Genomic DNA, 19,985 nt, shown 5'->3' with positions numbered 1-19,985 from the left:
CTTGGCTTCTCTTGTTTATCATCAACCTGGACCCAGGGCTCCTGTTTATAGCACTGACCTCAGTTTACTACTTCCTACTTCATCCGTTGGTTCATTTATTTATATTGTAATACAATTCAAATACCGCAAGATTCACCCTTTGAAAGTATACATTGCGTTTTAGTACATTCACAAAGTTGTGCGACCATCACCACGGTCTCACTCCAGAAGCGGTCGGTCTTGCCAACAAGCATGCACCGGGCTAAGCCCTGCCCCACCCGGGCTTCGAAGGCAGTTGCCACAGCATCTTTCTCCCGCAGCCACAGACGGGACTAGAAGCTGCAAACAGGGCCTGCCCTTCTAGCCCAGAACTGGCATGAAGCTTCTGTCAGGGACTGTTCTCGACCGCAACATTAGCACTCTCTTTTAAGATGGGCAGCTGGGGAGGAACAAGAGCACAGCTGGCAGAGGGCAGGAGACCCACCGGGTAATGGTGGCAGTCTCTCTGAGCGGGAAAGGGTCTTGGCCCTTGTTCCTTGGTGGCTGAAACAGACAGCAGTCAGGCGGGACCAGCAGGCTAACTGGGAAGGTGACAGTGGCAGGGTGTTTCTTTCTGAGGGACCTGTGGCTGGGTCCCAGCAGCATGTGTGAAAGGGATGAAGGGGTTTTCTTCTCTCTTTTTTATATTTTTACTAGAGGCCCAGTGCACAAAATTGGCGCATGGGTAGGGTCCCTAGGCCTGGCCGGTGATCAGGGCTGATCGGGGCCTTCTGGCTGCTGGCTACGGCCTCCCTTCCCCAGCTGCTGGCTGGGGCCTTCCTTCATTCCGCCCCACCCCCTGGTGGTCAGCGCACATCATAGCGAGCGATTGAACTCCCGGTCTCCCGGTTGAACTCCTGTGGGGACAATTTGCATATTAGGCTTTTATGTATATAGATTGATTTCAGAGAGGAAGAGAGAGGGAGAAAGAAACATCAATGTTGAGAGAGAATCATTGATTGGCTGCCTCCTGCACTCTCCACGCTGGGGATTGAGCCTACAACCGGGCATGTGCCCTTGACTGCCTGCAATCAAACCACGTACCCTTCGGTCCACAGGCCAATGCTCTATACACTGAGCCAAACCTACTAGGGCTGAAGGGTTTTTCTTGATTGCAAGCAGTGAGACTGGCTGCCAGAAAAGCCAACTGGATCTCAGCTTTTATTAACAGCAATACCACTCATTACCCTGCTCAGCCAGAAGCCTGGGAGTCCTGAAACTCCCTGTCTTGCCCACCCACATCTATCAGTCAATCAGTCCTGTCAGTCCTACCCCTGACATTTCTCTAGCTTCCTCCACGGCCACTATCTGAAGCCCACTGCCACCTCTTTTTCCTGGACAACTGGATGACCTCCCTCCCTGTTTCCTGCAATCATTCTTGCCTCCTTCTAATTGAGTATCCAGTGCTCGCTTTGGCAGTACATATACTAATTGAGTATCCATACTGGGGTGAGAAAGATCTTTTTTAAGACACAAATTTGACCATTTTACAACTGTTTAAAACTCTTCATGGGCTTTCCATTGCCCTTAGAACAGAGTCCCCTATTCTTCTCCACATGTTCTCCCCTCTGCCTCCCTCTCCTCTCCAGGCTCCTGAGATCACTGGCAGTGACCTCACTACCCTCCAGGGGCACTGATCCTTCATTCTTCCCAGTGCTCCTCCTTCCTCAGGCCCTTCAGATCAGCCAGGGCCTCCACCTATAATGCTCCCCACCCTCCAGGCCCCTCCCCTCACCTACCTGCCGCCTGCCCATTCTTCAGGTTGCAGCCTACACAGCACCTCTCTGGGGGACCTTCCTTATGCCCGACTAGGGTAGGCCTTCCCAGCTCTTTGCTACCTCCTCACTGTTCACCAGGTGACACTGCTGTCTGTCGCTTGGCTCCAGAACGGCACAGGGTACATAGCAGTCACTCAGCAAATATTTGTTGAATGAAGGCAAGCATGAAAAAATGAGTAAGAGGCCATAGAACCCTTTCTTCTCCCCTGGCCAGGTGACACCTGGACACTATATCCAGCTGTGGACAGTCCAGTCCATTTAGGAGGAATGAACTAGCGTCTGCAGACCACGGTATCAGACAGTGACTGCACTGAGACCCTGTGCTTGGGAGAGAAGGAGGAGGAGGAGTGAGGGCTGAGACCTGACCTGTGAAGGGCTGCCTCTGACGGGGTTTGGCTCTAGAAGACTTTTTAAGCCTCTCAGCTCTGGGATTATGGCTGCTTTGTGGAGTGAGCTTCTTGTTGCTGGAGAAATTCAAGCAGAAGCCTGACAAGGTTGCACTCCTCACAAGTATGAAAGAGCTTCTGCGGGTCACAGTGTCGGCCCCAGTGCAGACAGAACTGACAGCGGCTCCTGTTAGTGCTGGTTCTGCTGGGGAAGAGGCCGCTGTCTGGAGGGCTGGCGGCAGAGGGGTCTGAGAGGCTCACAGACACATCATAAGCTGTGCTGTCCATCTCCACACCAGTGCTCTGACCCATGAAGGTCCTGGGCATCTGGCACTGGGTCTTGGCAGATTGTGGGGAAAGCAGGAGGAGCTCTACAGGCCTGTCTTGGCCTTTGGGACACGGACCCCTATTCCAGACAGCGAGCTCCTTCCCCTGAACTTGAACTTGTCCCCAGCCCCGAGGTCTCCAGAAGGAATCTCTTGGAGAGGAGCTCATCCACATGTGCTGTTTTCCAGTTGATGGCAGTTGGCTCAACACCCCTTCCTGCCAGAGGCCTTCAGCTAACGTGCCAGCTGCTGCTGACACCTGGAGGAGCCGGCCGCCCCTGCTTTGAAGTGGAGCCAGTGGAGAGCTGTTGCCAACATAAGTCTGTGCAAATCTACTGGGTGCAGAGGGATCTTTGCAGGCCATGCCTCCGGGCCAGAGAGAGGGGCTCTGGGGGAGAAGTGAAGGCACTGAGGTGCAGGCTGGCGCCGAGCGCAGGCGACCAGAACGGAGAAAGAGCACTTGGCAGGGTCCGAGCTAATCCTGGGGGCGGACTTCCAGCCGCTGGGATGGGCTGGCTGGGAGGTAAATGAGTGTCAAGGAAGCAAACAGCTTTAGTCTGAACCTCCTGACTTGCCAACGTCCTATTCGCCCCCAAGGCTCTGTTCCTGGTCTAGAGGCTCGAGCTGCACCCATTTTCCTGGGGTTCCGGGTTTGCGGCCCTGGGTCAAATCCCAGCTCCAGCACTCGCTGGCCAATTACTTCTCTCTGAGCCTGGGTTTCCTCATGTGTGAAGAGGAGATAACCGTGATTTCTGTTTCACAGGAATTTTGTGAAGCATCAGTCTGACGCTGCACTGCACTCAGTGTACAATGAGCATTCAAAACAAGTGTATTCCAGCCGGCTTAAGGTGCTGGGAGAGTTCATGACAGCAAAGAAAAACAGCGCAGAGGAAGTAAGTGCTGCCAGCACCCAGCCGGACGGAGGCTCTCGGGCGGAAGCTATCTGGTTTCGAATCCGCAGTTGGGGGAAGCCAGCCTCCAGCAGGTCCAGAAAGAAAAGCCACCTTCCATGACTTCGCTGCTTTGTGGAGGTCGCACGACCAGTGTCCTTCACGAGTGCAGCGGAAGAGTGTCCACGTCTGTTTGGGCTCTGCGGTCTGCGTTTCAGTGTCAGGGCCATGGTGAGAATGACCTACACTCTGGCTCCCTTCTCCAGGCGGAAGGGCAAGGCTGCTGTCAGGCTTCCTGGGACACTCCCTCCGCTGCCCCCCTTCTGGACTGGGTTGGCGGCACCCACGTGCTGCACAAGCTGCCACAAGTCCAGGCCCTTCATGTCCTGGTCACTGCTCTGCCCTGGCTCCAGCCTGCACCTCCAGGGCGCCCCCAATGCCGCCTGCCCTGTGGTGCCTCAGAAGCTCGATCCAGAGCATGGGCAGTAACAAGGCAATGACGATGGTCACTCGTCATCAGGCTCACTCTGTCAGCACTGTACCCATCAGTCCCGTGAGGCAAGCTCAGTGAATATCTTCACTGAGACACAGAGGTTCAGAGAGGCTAAGAAGCCTGACTAAAGCCACCAGCTAGAAGTGAAAGAGCTGTTATTCAAACACAGGTCCTCTGACTCTAGTCAGCTCCTGGGCCACCTGCACTGGTACAAACACTGGGCTCAGTGCCCCCTAGTGGCCGTAACACCTTCCTGCAGCTGGCGTTGTCCTTCCACTCTTGGTATTTGTAATCAGTGCCTAGCAACTGCCCCAGGGGGGCTGGAAGCTTAGGTCCCAGGGACGTTTCTTTTAGCAGCCGGCTTGAAGGACCCAGCTCCGCCATTAAACCCCTTTCTTGGTCTCTCCCGGGAAGCCTCACAGCTAGAGGGCTCCTGGTAAACCCAGGCATACGTCGCTCCACTGCACTTCGCAGAAGGTGCATTTTGTATAAATTGTAGGCAAGATCCTCCACTAGTAAAAGGATTATGACTTGCTTTACTGCAATACTCACTTGATTGTAATGGTCTGGAACCAAACCCGCAGTATCTCTGAGGTATCCCTGTACCCAGATCCAAAGCACGGCTGCACGCTCCTCCAACGGCGGGCCCACTGGCTTCTCGCGTTCCTCTGGGTCGTCACTGGGGAAAGCCCGGCTTCTTTCCAGGCGGCTTACTTCCCCGAGACTGCATTTTCCTCTCCCTGATCCCTCCTAAACCCCACCCATCCCTTCTGTTTTAAATGAAATATTTAAAACTTTAGGAAATGACAGAGAATAACATAACAAACACCTGTGTACCCACTAGCCAACTTTATCAAACCTTAACATTTTTCATCCTTGCTTCAATTTTTAAAAGCTTTGTAAAATATTACACATACTATTCAAGCCACCCGTGTACCCCTCGCTCATTCCATTCCTCTACCCTCTTCCTCAGAGATCACCTCTGAAGCGTGGTCACTGAACCGTGGTGGCTAGGCACCCCTCCCTCCCCATGTTTTTATACTGTAGTAATTCACACAACTGCCTATATTCTTAAAACATTCGGTAGGTGTTGTTGGGTTTTCTGCTTGTTTTCAAACTCTGTGTTATCAGTTGGTAATGTGATATTGTGAGATTTTTTTAATGCCTATCTATGTCCCTGTATTCAATTTAGCTGCTGTACAGAATCCCACTCTGAGGTACCACACTGTCCTTTCTACTGCAGGGGGGCATGCAGCCTGTTCCATGGCAGCGATTACCAACAGGGCAAGGTTCCTTGATAGTTCAGTGGTTAGGGTGTGGCACTTGCACTGCCGTGGCCAGGGTTCTGTTTGCTGCCAGGGAATTCTTGCAAGTACTTTTTTTTGTCCACTGCTCTGTCCTTAGCACCTGGAAGTGTGCCTGGCACATCACAGGCACCCTCAATGAACAATGACTGAGGAAAGAATGCAATTTTGTTTGTGGTCAAGTTTTTCAATGTTGTCCATTGGGCTTGGGGCTTTTTGTATCTTTAACTTTTTGTTGAAGAATTCTTTAACTACCTGGTAACCATAAAAATATTTTACTCTATTCTCTTTTAAAGAGCTTTAGAGTTTTGTATTTCACACTAGGTCTGTAATCCATGTGAAACTGACTTCTGAATATGTATGAAGTAGGGATCTGTTTTGTCCTTTGTGGAAAAACGATGACCCCACCACTACTCCTTGAGTCAGCCCTTTCCCCACTGCTCTGAAATGCTGCCCTTTTATAGATTAAGTTATTATAAATTCAGGGGTCAGGCTGGCCATCTAGTGTGATCCATTGGTATATCCTTACTCTAGTGATATACTATCTTAATTATCATGGCCTTGTAGTAAGTCTTGATAGCTGAGAGGGCATGTTCACCTATTACTAATCCTTTAAGCCCCAAATTCAACATGTCTTCCTCCATGGAAAAGCCTTTCACGGTTCCCCAGGTCAGCCTGGGTCCCCTGTTTCTATGTTCCTGTTCACTGAATGTCTGCTGCGCTGTCAGCTGTAAGTTCCTTGAGGGCTGGAACAACATTTGTTTTTCTCAGTGTCATAGCCCCTCCACAAGCACACTGACTGGCACATGACAGGCATTTGGCGATGGAAGAATGGGGAAGGAAAGGCTGGCCTGTTTTGCAGAAAGACTTTTTGGGGCAGCAGAGATATTGTTCGATGGCAAGTCAGATCTAGGGAGGAAAACTATGCAGAAAGGTATTGCAGGGAAGAGGCATAAAGAAAGACACAAAAGGAGCATAAACCTGTGTCCTCGGTGCATGGCATGCGGCTAGCAGATAGCAGATGTTCAGTAAACGTTTGAAAAATAAATTACAGGAATTAAACACACTCCCCACTCACTCATTATGATTTTTTAAAAATAGGTAATCTATTTTGAGGGCTACATGATATATTTTACATGCATGATCTCTTAAGCCCTAAAAACAACTCTACTAGTAAGACACAGGTGCTATATATATATATTTTTTAATCCTCATCCGAAGATATTTTTCTATTGCTTTTTAGAGAGAGTAGAAGAGAGGGAAAGACAGAGAGAAATATCGATGTGAGAGAAACACATCAGTTGGTCGACTACTGCATGAGCCCAGGCCAGGGCCTGGGCGGGGAGGAGCCTGAAACCAATCGATTGGCTGCTTCCACACGCCCTGACCAGGGCCGGCAGCCTGCACCTGAGGTACATGCCCTTGACTGGAATCGAGTCCAGGACCCTTCAGTTCACAGGCCAACGCTCTATCCACTGAGCCAAACTGGCTAGGGCTCTCATTATTTTTTAAAAGTTTTGTCATAATAATAATGCCAACATTATTTTAACAGCAAGAAACTTATTTATAGAATGTCTATAACATGCTAAATAATTTATATATATAGTTTTTGAAATCTTATAACCACCCTATGGCTTACATACTATTATCACCCCCATTTTACAGATATGAAAACAGGGCTTAGAGAAGTCCAGATAGAGCCTCATGTCATCCAGTTAATAGGCACAGGTAGTGCTACACATGGGTCTTTCTAGCCTGTGATGCTGGTGCTGGCTGAAAGTTTATTCTGTGCCAGGCTTTATTTTAAGCATATTACATACTTCTTCAATGATTAAAGCTCTTATTATTATTCCAAATTTACAAATGAGGAAACTGAGGCTCAGAGAAATTAAAGAACTTTCTAAGGACACAGATGAACCAGGATTTGAACACAAGAAGTTTAGTTCCTACAGCCACTATGGAAAACAATATGGTGGTTCCTTAAAAACTGAAAACTAGAACTATCATATGATGCAGCAATTCCACTTCTGGGTAATTATCTGAAGAAAACAAAAACACGAACTTGAGCCCTGGCTGGTTTAGCTCAGTGAATAGAGCATCAGCCTGCAGACCGAAGGGTCTCAGGTTCAATTCCAGTCAAGGGCACATGCCTGGGTTGCGGGCTCAGTCCAACATGCAGGAGGCAGCCAATCAATGATTCCCTCTCATCACTGATGTTTCTCTCTCTCCCTTCCTCTCTGAAATCAATAAAAATTTTTAAAAAACCCACAAAAACACACACACACACGAACTCAAAAAGATATGCGTCGCTATGTCCACTGCAGCATTATTTGTAACTAGAGGCCCGGTGCACAAAATTTGTGCATGGGGGGCGGGTTGTACTTCAGCCCAGCCTGTGCCCTCTTGCAGTCCAGGAGCCCTCGGGGGATGTCTGACTGCCATGGAGGTGGGAGAGGCTCCCACCACTGCCACTTGCTTGCCAGATGTGTTGTACAGCATGGTGACTATTCTATACAATAAATGCCTAATATGCTAAGTGTCCGGTTGTCCATTCAACCAATCAAAGCATAATATGCTAATGATATGCTAAGGCTGCTCAACCACTTGCTATGACATGCACTGACAACTAGGGAGCTGACAGCCGATGTGTCGACCAGTCGCTATGATGTGCACTGACTACCAGGGGGCAGACACTCCGACCAGTAGGTTAGCTTGCTGCTGGGATCCAGCCGATCAGATCAGGACCGAGCGAGCCGGGCTGGACACGCTCTGGAGCCCTCCCGCAGTCCTTCCCTGGCCCCGATCATGCACTGGTGGGGTCCCTCGGCCTGGCCTGCACCCTCTCGCAATCTGGGAGCCCTTGGGGGATGTCAGAGAGCAGGTTTTTGCTCGATCCCACAGGCTAGGCTGAGGAACCCCACTGGTGCACAAATTTGTGCACCAGGCCTCTATTAGTTAATAATACGGTATTGCCTATTTGAAAGTTGCTAAGTGAGTAGATCTTAAAAGTTCTCACCATCAGAAAAAACAATTTTGTAACTATGTGTGGTGACAGATCTTAACTAGACCTACTGTGGTGATCACTTTGCAATATATACAAATATCCCATCAGGATACTGTATACCTGAAACTAATATAATGTCACATGCCAATTATACCTCAATAAAAATGATAATAACAACAACAAAGAAGTCTGACTCTAATTGCATGGTCTGAACCATCAGAAAAGCTCCCTGGTCCACGAGGGATGGAGACAGAGATGCTAGGTGACCATTTGAGAATAAAATTCCTTAGCGCCTCCTGCTGCTGCAGGAGTGTCTGAGGTGGAGAGGCTCTCTAGCTGGGCATGGCCATGGAGTCTGTTCCTTCTTTCCCTTCCTGTGTTTCCAGCTCAAACCCGCAGCCCCAGGGCCTGGCCACGGTGCTCACAGCACATAAGTCAGGCGCATGTGGGGACGCCAGGGCCCTGAACAGGCTCTGGTGTACAGCTGCCTGTGGATTACATTCTTTCACACACACATCATCACAGACTGGAGCCTCCTTCTGCGGCCTGAGTGAAGTGAGCCCAGCAGTGAGACGGGGCAGGGCAGCGTCTCTTCTGGCAATGGTAACTGCCTTGAAGGCCCAACCCCCCATATGCCATGCTGGTCAGCAGGCTGGGCTTGTGTGTGAAGTTGGGATCCTGGACAAAATGAGAATAGCTTACACAACCAGTGTGCTTTCTGGGATATATACAATTTTCTACACACACACCAGCTGGAGTGGCATTGGGGAAAGAATGGCCCTGGGAGGCAGGGCTGACACAGAAGCCTGATGCTCATACACAGGGAGAAAACAAACTTCTCTCGCGTTCTGAATTCAACTCTAATTTTGCAATCAATATCCTGAGCATTACCCTAGGCCAGTGATGGCGAACCTATGACACGCGTGTCAGAGATGACACGCGAACTCATCTTTTTGGTTGATTTTTCTTTGTTAAATGGCATTTAAATATATAAAATAAATATAAAAAATGTAAGTCTTTGTTTTACTATGGCTGCAAATATCAAAAAATTTCTATATGTGACACAGCACCAGAGCTAAGTTAGGGTTTTTCAAAATGCTGACACGCCGAGCTCAAAAGGTTCGCCATCACTGCTGTAGGCCCTTCTGTTGTTTACACTTGAATTCCCATAATTCCCTCACACTGCTATTGGCATGGATGGGCAACAATGCTGCCTCCTCAAACTGAAAGATCTAAAGTTACTACCAAAAAGTAGGCTTCCTGGTGGGAAGGGGATAATCGGGAAATAGCTCCAGAAGCCCTTCGTATCACTGATTGTAAGAAGCTGTGGAGTTAGAGGATTCTGTTTCTTCTATTCTCTTGCAGTGCATACATGTATCAGACTGTTTGGAAGGATCTGGGAGATGGCCGGGCAAATGCAAAGCTGTGGCTGCTGGGACTGAAAATCACACAGAGGGCTCGCCCTCCTAAACTTGCCACCTACCTTTTTGGAGTGGGAAAGGAAGGCAGTGGCTGCCCTGCAGGGACAGAAACCAAGGTGGTCTGTCACAAAGTGGGGGCAGGCAGGAACTGGTACTCAGGTGATCCTCTTCTAAACCAACGTCAAGCTCCTTGAGCAGCAGCAACTATAACTTACTCACGACTACATTATTTCCAGCGTGCAGAACAGCTCCCGGCACAAAACTGGCACTCAAGAAATGTTTCATGGAGTACTGACACACGCTACAACATGGAAGAACCCCAGAAACATGCTCAGTGAAAGAAATCAGTCACTAAGGACCATATGATATATGAGTTCATTTATTTTAAATGTCCAGAATAGGCAAATTTATAGAGACAGAAAGGAGATCCGTGGTTGCCTCCGGCTGGGGAGGAGCAGGGGCTTGGGGAGAATGCTGAAAGGTGCAGGATTTCTTTTTGGAACAATTAAAATGTTTCCAAACAGCCCGTGGTGATAAATGTGAACATATTTTGTGAATACACTAAAAGCCATTGAATTTAATACTTTAAATGGGTGAATTATACGGTACCCCAAAACACTGTTAAAAAAGAAATATTTTGATGAATATATCAATGAGTGAACAAATGAATATAGGATATAGTTTTTGACCTTGTCCTTGGAGTTCCTTAGAACCATGGGCTGTAGGAACCATGTAAACTGCCAGACAAGGAATCTTCATTCCTATGTTCATTCACTCAGGAGCCACCTGTGGAGTGTCTAGAACAGCGGTTCTCAACCTGTGGGTCGCGACCCCTTTGGCGGTCGAACAATAGTACCATCCAAGATCACTGGTCACAGATCACCATAACAAATGTAATGATAATGAAAAAGTTTGAAATACTGTGAGAATTACCAAAATGTGACACAGAGATACAATGTGAACAAATGTTGGAAAAATGGTGCCAATAGCCTTGCTCAACCAGGTAGCCATAAACCTTCAATCTGTAAAAAACACAGTATTTGCAGAGAGCAATAAAATGAGGTGCATCTGGACAGAGTATTTTCCTAAAAATTCCATTATGACTCCTTTCAGAAAACAAGATTTTTTGCTATACTTCCATTTGCTACCTTAGCTCAGGTTTTATGTTATAAGTTAACTGAGTGCATAGTCCAACTACCTCATTTGTTTAAAAAATGTGTATGACTGAAACCAAACACAGAAATTAGGAGGTTCTAACTATTCTGGAATAATCTTGAAAACCTTTTTTTTTTTTTTTTGCATAAATAATACAATTCATCCTTCCCTTTAGTGAGCTTTATCCAGTCTCCAAGCTCATCCCCTTTCCTCACAAACTGCTGCCACTCTTACCTGTGTGTGTGTGTGTGTGAGAGAGTGTGTGTGTGTGTGTGTGTGTATGAGTGTGTGTGAGTGTGTTTGCCTCTTCATCTCACCACCCTCCAACTCTATCTGCAGACCCAAAGGCTCCCCACAGAAACCACAAAGGATCATTTGGCTTCCGTTTGGAAACACAGAAAGTAAGTATTATGTTTTTGGTCAATTCCCAAATAAACCTCTCTCCAAATGCCAGTTTCTTTCCTGATGGTTTGTTTGTTTGTTTGTTTGTATACATTTCAGGTTTCTCTAAGAAGCTCTGCCCCGAGGGCTGAGTTGGCTTCAGGAGCCCAGAAGACGTACCTGGCTGCTTTCTGAGTAAGCTCCAGCGGGAAATCGGGGCACAGTAACTGCAGCAAACAGTGATACTCCTTCATGGTCAGCAGATCTGAAGTGGAAATGGAGAGAAATACATTAGGTCTCTGCATGTGAACTTGCTGCTTTCTTTTCGGTCATTTCATAGATTTCAGACCTAGTTTCAGTAGAGCTGCTTTTTTATTTTTTCCTAATCCTCATCCGAAGATATTTCCCATTGGTTTTTAGAGAGAGTGGAGGGGGATGGGAGAGAGAGAGAGAGAGAGAGAGAGAGAGAGAGAGAGAGAGAGAGATGTGAGAAAGACACACTGATTAGTTGCTTCCAGCACACAATCCGACCAGGGCTGGGGATGAAACCTGCAACCTAGGTATGTGCCCTTGACTGGGAATCAAACCCATGATCCTTCAGTGTGTGGGGCAATGCTCTAACCACTGAGCATACTGGCCAGGGCAGTAGAGCTGCTCTTTTTAAAAGTAAGAGTTAAGGGTGTGCTAGCCACTGACCTCCAGGGGTGAGATTTTAAGGTCCATATTTATACAAAGTGTTTCCTGGGTGGGAGGCACCCAGCTATAACCCAGCTATTTTAGCCAAAGGAGCTTCACTGGTTTGAAAAATGGAATGGAAAAGAAGGAACAAGAGGGATACTTTTATCAGCCTTCTTAGTTTGGCTTTCCTTGTGTATAACAATTTGCAAAAATGAGTCATTTAAAAGCTGGTTAAATCTGCCGAAATTCTCTGGCATGGTAACATTCACTACAACGTGCCTAACGACCATCGACAGAACATCTGGAAGCAGGACTAAGGCACACTCAGTCTTGCAATGTATGGAGGAGAAGAGTACAGTATAGCAACCCGCAGACCTTACTACTCTGTCATCCAGTATTACACAGACTGGCTTCTTTTTGATGTCTGCACACAAATCTGGTCATATTATAGTAAGCCAAGTTAGCTGTCCAAGGTATACAGTCAAGGCAAACAAATGATTCCCGATATACAGAAGCAGTGCGGTGGGAGAGATGAGCCAGTCTTCGGTGGCACAGCAGGAGACCCACAGAGGTAAACCTCAGGGAGGTACATAGGACCCCAAGGGAGAGGAAAGACCCTGATGCTTAAAGGTTGTTTTGGTACTGTGTGTACTGATCCAAAAGGTTCTAGGTCAGCCAGGCAGCAGCAATCCACAAGTGTTCCTCAAGCTAAAGCATTTCAAATATGGAAAGACATGCTGATGGTAAAGCAAGAGTAAGCAACCTGGAAGCCATCCTAACTGGGAGCATGAGTGAGAGAAGGGAATCCAAAGGGCACGGCCACATTTGGGGAATGAAGATGATCATAGGCACTTGGTTTCTTTGGACCTAAGTTAGCCCAAGCCACAGGAATTCAGCTCTCCTGCCCCTGCTAGTTCGGTTGATGCTTTTCCAAGACAAAAACCCCAAATCCCCAGGGACAGGCCTGAGTTCTTACTACTTTTTCATTAAAGCTCAATTCAAAACGGGGGCACAGAGTTAACCAAACCACACTGCCAAAGTCAGGGACACCAAGGAACAGAATCAGCGTCAATGTAGGTCAAAGGATCAAGATGGCTTTTGTGGCTTTCGTCTTGGCCACAATAGGGTGTGTACTTTCCTCTCCTCACTTGCCTGACCTCGGGCACAGCCTGAGAGGGGGTTTTGTCAAGGGAAGGAGTAATAGCCACTCATGATCTCGTAGATTTGGGGTGAGGGACAGGAAAGGCAAAGGGAAGGGAGAAAAGCCACTGAATCTAATGTGCTCCCACTTTAATCTCACTCCAGAACTCCCTATATATGGTATAGAGAGAAGTATGAGGGCAGGAAGTAAATAAAAGAGAGTTCTATCTTTGAATTATCAGTGTTTTTCTAGAGTAAACTTTGGTAGATATACCTGATACCATTCTTGGAGGTGGGGGTAAAAGTGTCTCACACAGAAATTCACATTTATCCCCATAATTACCTACAAAATATCCTTGGGAAGATAAACAGGGTGAAGGGAAATGAGAGATGAGAGATGAGAGAGAGAGAGAAAAAGAGAGAGGGGGGAGAGAGAGAGAGAGAGAGAGAGAGAGAGAGAGAGAGAGAGAGAGAGAGAGAGAGAGAATGAATGCTGGAGATTGATGTCAGCCTCCTGGTTTCCAATACTTGCTTCCCAAAGTCAGAAAACTGATGTATAAAAACAACTTTGCACTTCTCTAATGTACTGTCTTGCGGGAGTACTACACACGTCCGAAAATCAGAATACATCTTGTCAGTCACTTCTGGCATTTGACTTTCCCAAATGTGAAGTAAGGAAGATAGTCAGATAAAGAGATAAATGAAACTCAGGCAAACAAACAGCTTTCACAACTTTAATTGTGGGAGGCTCTATGTCTATCAAGTGGTGGTTAAATAATGTCAAGTTTAGATGTCTTCCATGGAGAGGCATCTGTCACTTGGAGACACTCCTGGGTTGTATGGTGGGTATTTGGGAGAATGGTAAATGGAAAATAGTGAATGGTATTTGTTCCAAAATCAGAACATTGATGAGCAAATGGGAGCTGTCCCCTTCCCGTCCCAGAGGCTAGGGTCAAATCTTAGCTTTGCAATGTACCAGGTATGCAACCTTGGGGAAACTGCTCAACCTCTCTAAATATTAGTTTCCCACCTGTAAAATGAAAATGATGATACCTACCTTTCAGGGCTGACGTCAAGATGAAAAAAGATGTCTACAAAGTGCTTAGCAGGATGTCTAGAACATAGTAACTCCAAACAATCAGAGTTATTTTGGTTTTGTTCTTAAATCCTGAAGGCAAAGACAGGAGAGGAGAGGAGGAAGATGTTTCTTGCCAAGTTTAAATGCTTAAACACCTCGGAGTGTTTTGCCTTGAAAATTCTGTCAGGTTGCCTGAGCCAAACCTGTTTTAGAATATTCACTAATTTGATATTAGCATGTGCCTCCTGGGGTCCAGGCACTACGTTACAGAAATGAGCAAGCGAGCAGTCTCCCTAGTTCCCAAGGCTCACACTCAGGCATTAGTTAATCCTAAATGCCCCTGTCTACTTTGGGCCCCCGGCTCTTAGAACTCTCCAAGATCTCAAAGGCCTTTCCAGGCAGCCCTTTGTGCTATAGGATTAACAGTAATGAGACTGAAGAGTCACTGAGGTCTTTGCTCAGGCCTTGAATTAGCTCACTTAACCTTCACAATAACCTCATGAAGTAGACTCCATTATTCTCAGTCCCATTTCACAGATATGTTCATGGAGGCGTAGAGAGATGAAATACTCCGATGAGTGAGGAGAGAGAAGAGTCCAGAGCCTGGGGAACAGAGCGGGGAACTAGCTTTCCAGAGCAAGAGTCCAGGCTGGGAGGGAAAGGATGACTGAGGGCTGGATGGGCTTAATATTGATAATACTAACAGCTCATATTCATTGAGCACTTGCTGAGGGCGAGGCACTGTCCTGCCAAGGGCTTTACATGCCTTAGCTCATCTAATCTTCACTATTGTTATCCCCATTGCACAGACACAAACTCAGACGGTGCATGCTTAAGAGGCAGAACTGGAATTCAAACGCAGGCAGCTGGCTCCAAAGTTTACCCAACATACATTTTCAGGGCCTTGATCTTATCAACCACTAATGTGTGAAGGCTCAGGAGCTTGCTTTCCCCTACAAACAAACTGCAGAAACTAAATAGCTTCAGGTGAATTGGATCAAGGAGACAAGTCAAGCGAATTGGGATTTTTCCCATGTAAGAAATTGAGTCTGAAAGGTTCTAATTACTGTCAACAGGAAAGACTGCAGCTCCAGTACAGCAGCTTGTGCTGGGCCGGAGGCCACGGGAGGGCGGGGAAGAGTACACCTGTGCTGGTGGCCACTCCGCCATTTCTCATCCCAGCCTCTGCACCCGGCAGGTGCAGGGAAGGTAGGTGGTGTGTACCAACAGATGCATGCTCTAAAGGAATCCCCACAATTAGGAAAGCTTCAGCCAGCAAGCCCTGAAAGTTCAAAGGCAAAGACATAAGAAGTCTTGGTATAAGATCAAGATCAGAACACTCTCCACAAATTGGTGCTTCTCTTTTTTGTGGGTGGTCAGAGCTGTTAAACTTTCTTCCTCTAAACCTTATAATCGTCCTATCAACTCTGTGCCTGGCTCTAGACCAGAGGGTTTTACACCATGATCTATCATCTCTACAGGCAGCACAGCGTAGTATTGTGGCTAAGAGCATGGACTTCAAAGTTAGACTGTCTGGGTCCCAATCTGAGCTTTGCCACTGATTTCAAATGACTTGATCTTTAAGCTCTTGATGCCTCAGTTTTCCCATCTATAAAATGGAGATAATGACAGTATCAACATCACACAGTTGCTGTGAGTTAATGTAAAGTACTTACATTACATGAATGGCCTGTCATACGTCCTCTGCTATAGTATCTGCTATTATTTTAGAAATAAAGAAACTAGGGTTTCCTTAACTCAAGTTAATTACTTTCTCAAGGAAACAGCTAGTGAGTGGAGGAAGGACTGAGATTCAGACCTAAGCCTGCCTAGCTGCAAAGGTCTTGAGAATTCTCCTTTAGGAGGTGGGATCTGGCTGGGGTCAGGCCAGTGACTGATAGACTTTATATCAAAGTGAGACATATAGATGCCTTCCAGGTGGCCCCATGAAACACGGCAGAGTAGTAGTACAAGTGCAGAGCCCAGGCTTTGCAGCCAGACGACCTCGCTCCACTACTTACCACTGGTATGACTTGGACAAGTTATACAACTTCTCTAAACCTTGGTTTCCTCATCTTACAAATGTGAATAACCACAGTATCTACCCAACAGGATTGTTGTAAAAATCAAAGGAGGTCATTTATATATGACACTTTCCTGGAAAATTAGCAAAGTGCTCAATAAATGGTAATAGTATTTTATAATTATTAACCAATTAATAGTTGAAGTCCTGAAATTGAGAAATATTTGGACTTAACTAAAGCCCTTAGCACAATGCCTGGCACATCATAGTAAATACCTGTTGAAGGAATGAGTGAATGAAAACACGCTTTGTAGTCTTGCCAGCGTGGCTCAGTGGTTGAGCGTCAACCCATGAACCAAGAAGTCGCTGATTTGATTCCAGGTTGGTGCATGTTGCAGGCTTGATCTCCAGTAGGGGGCGTGTGGGAAGCAGCTGATCGGTGTTTCATCAACGTTTCTATCTCTCTATCCCTCTTCCTTCCTCTCTCTCTCAAAATTCAATACAAACATAAAAAAAGAAAACATTTTGCGGAGTGACTCATGAAAATTCAGAGGGACAAAGTTCTGGCCACTGTGTGAACACAGAGATGGGGGCTCTCCAGGCACAGGGGGCATGTCTTAGTGGGGGAGGGGCATGAGGCGATGACAGGAGTTGTAAGGTGCTGAAAATGGAAGGTGTCCTATTTGGTAGGTACTATAATCTCAGGAAACAATAAATCATTGCAGGTGTACTGCTTTCCTGGGCTTTGCTGACTCCTAACACCTTTACATCAAGTGCTCAACTCAATCAGCTTGGATATTTATTTTCATAGGAATGTAGCACCGATTTTACCTTGAAAATCAGAGGAAGCCTAGGGTTTACCTTCTAATAATTCAGTTTACCAGTGTTACAACTCTAGCATGAATACTGTAGTTTTTAAGATAAGCAGCTTCCGACTCAAAAATTCTTTTATTGGCCATCTTTAATCCTAGACAGTGATAGATGAGGTTATTTTGGCTAGAAAATCTAGTCAGAAATTACTGATGCTCTATATATCCCTTCTTTTCTTGGAAATGAAGCATGAAGATGTTCTCTTGTCTTTTCTACATCTGGTTTGCCTTCTTGCTGTGGAAATTCCTGCCTCTGAAGCTCCTGGGGGCAGCTTAGTCATCTCTACAAACTCTTCACAGACCACCATGTGTGTCCACACATTTGCTCAGAGGAACTGAGGCGGTGTGTGGTTATAGACTCAGATGCCCCCGCTCTTCCTGGGAAATGGTGCCTTTTCCAGGGTCAGAGTGGTGTCATTAAAGGAGATCAGTGGAGGAGTGGAAGGAACTAGGGCCATATCTTTGTCCCTTAATCAGAAAAAGCCTTCTCCAAAGTCCAAATCAAGGGTTTTTAGCTCGGAAAGTATGAGGGATGAAATGGGGTTTAGTCTGAATTCATTTGTATGAGTGTCTACATATTGATGGCTGGGTGAGCTAGTGCTGGGACAAGAACTGGAGATAATGAAATGCTACCAAGCCATGGGCAATCTCAAACAACTGGACAACTTCTAGTTGGTTGGCTGCATGTTCTCAATAGGAATGACCACAAAAGCCAGAGAATACCACAGCCCATGAGTGGACTCTCCAATTTTCAGCTGCAATTGTTTTTATGTTCTTTTATGCAGGGCTCATTTTAAATGACAATCACCCTCAGGCAGGCTGCTCTGCCAAGAGATGCTCGGAAGGACATGGATAGTTCAGGGCATGACCATACCACTCCTTCCCATCTCCAGGGCACTTAGCCTTTGGTACCAGCCCACAGCTGAGTAAATACTCCTCAGTGCTACTCTGCAAGAATGGGGATGGGAGTGAGGGCGAGTGAGGGCAGAGAGAGGAAGGGGCAAGACATGTGGTACGCCATGTAGCACTTGGGTACCACAAATCACAGGAAGAATCTAACATTCTAGGGCCATGTTCCTGTCAAGCAAAGTCCCAGAGAATAGCAGGCTGTGTTCTTCAAGTTTATCTTCTTTGGTAGCACTGTTGTTTTATGTTTAATGGAGGGAAATGATAATTAATTTACTGAAAGGGAAATGATCTTACAAAAGGAATGAGAAGCAATGGCTTCCAATGACACCTGTGGGGTTAAGTACTTGGGACATTATTAACACTATCCTTTGCCAACTCATTCCTCCCCAGAGCATGCTTAGTGTGTTCAAATAAGGGCAGAAAGCCAGACTCTTTAGTTTTATGTTTTATTATGACTAAGCCCACCATCAAGTGACTATTTCTTTTTGACCAGTATATATATTCTAGGCAAAGTATTAAATCAGACATAGTAACACTTTCATGGCAATTTTTAGAATGAACAAAAGCAACTCCCCAGGAACTGTTTATATTACACAAAGATTTAAAGAAATGTGAGCAGCATTAGCTGGTTTGACACAGTGGATAGAGCGTCAGCCTGCAGACTGAAGGATCCTGGGTTCGATTCTGGTCAAGGACATATGCCTGGGTTGGGGGCTTGATACCCCAGTGGGGGGTATGCAGGAGGCAGCCAATCAATGATTTTCTCTCATCATTGATGTTTCTATCTCCCTCTCTCTCTCCCTTACTCTCTGAAATATATATACATATATATATATATACACACTAGAGGCCTGGTGCAAAAAAATTTGTGCAATTTGTGCACTTGGTGGGGGGGTGTCCCTCAGCCCAGCCTGTGCCCTCTCGCAGTCTGGGACCCCTTGGGGGATGACCACCTGCTGGCTTAGGCCCGCTCCCTGGGGAATTGGGCCTAAGCTGGCAGTCAGACATCCCTCTGGCAGCCCGGGAGCCCTGGGGGGATGTCCACTTGCCAGCAGGGAGCAGGCCTAAGCTGCAGTTGGACATCCTTAGCGCTGCTGAGGTGGGAAAGGCTCCTACCACCCCTGCTGTGCTGGCAGCCGTCAGCCTGGCTTGTGGCTGAGCAGAGCTCCCCCTGTGGGAGCACACTGACCACCAGGGGGCAGCTCCTGCATTGAGCATCTGGGAAGCTTGGCTTCCTCCATCACTGGAGCAACCAAGCCTCCTGCTTGCTTCAGCTCCGTGGCTGCCGGCCGCCATCTTGGTTGGGTTAATTTGCATATAGTTGCTCTGATTGGCTGGTGGGTGTGGCTTAAGGTGTAGCAAAGGTATGGTCAATTTGCATGTTTGTCTTTTATTAGATTAGAATACACACACACACACACACACACAAAGATGCAAGAAATTAAAAAAAGAAAAAAAGAAATGTGAGCAATTCTAACCTGTGATCGTGTATGGCACATTATGGCAATCTGATCAGGTTTTTAGGCTTACCATGGCCATCCCTACTCACTACTATGGGATTGAACTAGAGGCCAGGTCTGATACGATAAGAACCCCCAGACTGTGTGAGACCCTTGGGGTATTGCCCTGCCTTCTGTTCATCATGATGGGGCTGTTGAGAGTTGGAGGACCAAGGCAAGACTTGGTTCTGGGGCGGAGTGTCACTCTCTTCAACAGCTTTGATGACATGAAATATAACAGGAGTGCATAGGCCTAGAGTGGGCAGCCATATGGCATTATGAAAGGAGGCACCAGTGCCAGTAGCAACAGGGCTAGTTACTCTGGCACAAGCATAGTCTCCTGACCATTTATTGAGGAAATGGCAGGCAGCTTTGGACATCAAAATATGGAGCAGGATCTTGGCACTATAAGCTCCCAAAGGGCCCAGCAGCCCATCAGGAAAGTTATTTCAAGCCTAGCATTTGTACCACCATTCATCCTAATCCAGAGACCAACTAGCCCAGCTCTACCAGTTGTTGTTGCTTCACGTTTTCATTTGGAAATAAGAGGACAGGGTGTGTCCTTTGAAACAGAGACCTCAGAGCCAAGATGTAATTCTTATCCAGGAAGAAGCAGGTGCTGTGGAAAACTCT

The 19,985-nt window shown here is 46.8% G+C and overlaps 1 protein-coding gene across 1 annotated transcript in view; it reads right to left on the bottom strand.

Moving 5' to 3' along the window:
• CSTPP1 (centriolar satellite-associated tubulin polyglutamylase complex regulator 1) overlaps positions 1-19,985 on the bottom strand; it is a gene marked incomplete at its 5' end in the record, with an annotated part of 151,464 nt that overhangs the window by 9,654 nt on the left and 121,825 nt on the right. The window contains 1 exon segment of the mRNA XM_081099686.1: positions 11,337-11,421. Within this exon segment, the coding sequence (XP_080955812.1) occupies positions 11,337-11,421 (85 nt within the window).

This window comes from Myotis nattereri (genome assembly GCF_964212035.1).
Source record: "Myotis nattereri genome assembly, chromosome: 9".
In the NCBI taxonomy this organism is placed as follows: domain Eukaryota; kingdom Metazoa; phylum Chordata; class Mammalia; order Chiroptera; family Vespertilionidae; genus Myotis; species Myotis nattereri.
This window is presented reverse-complemented; position numbering and strand designations above follow the sequence as displayed.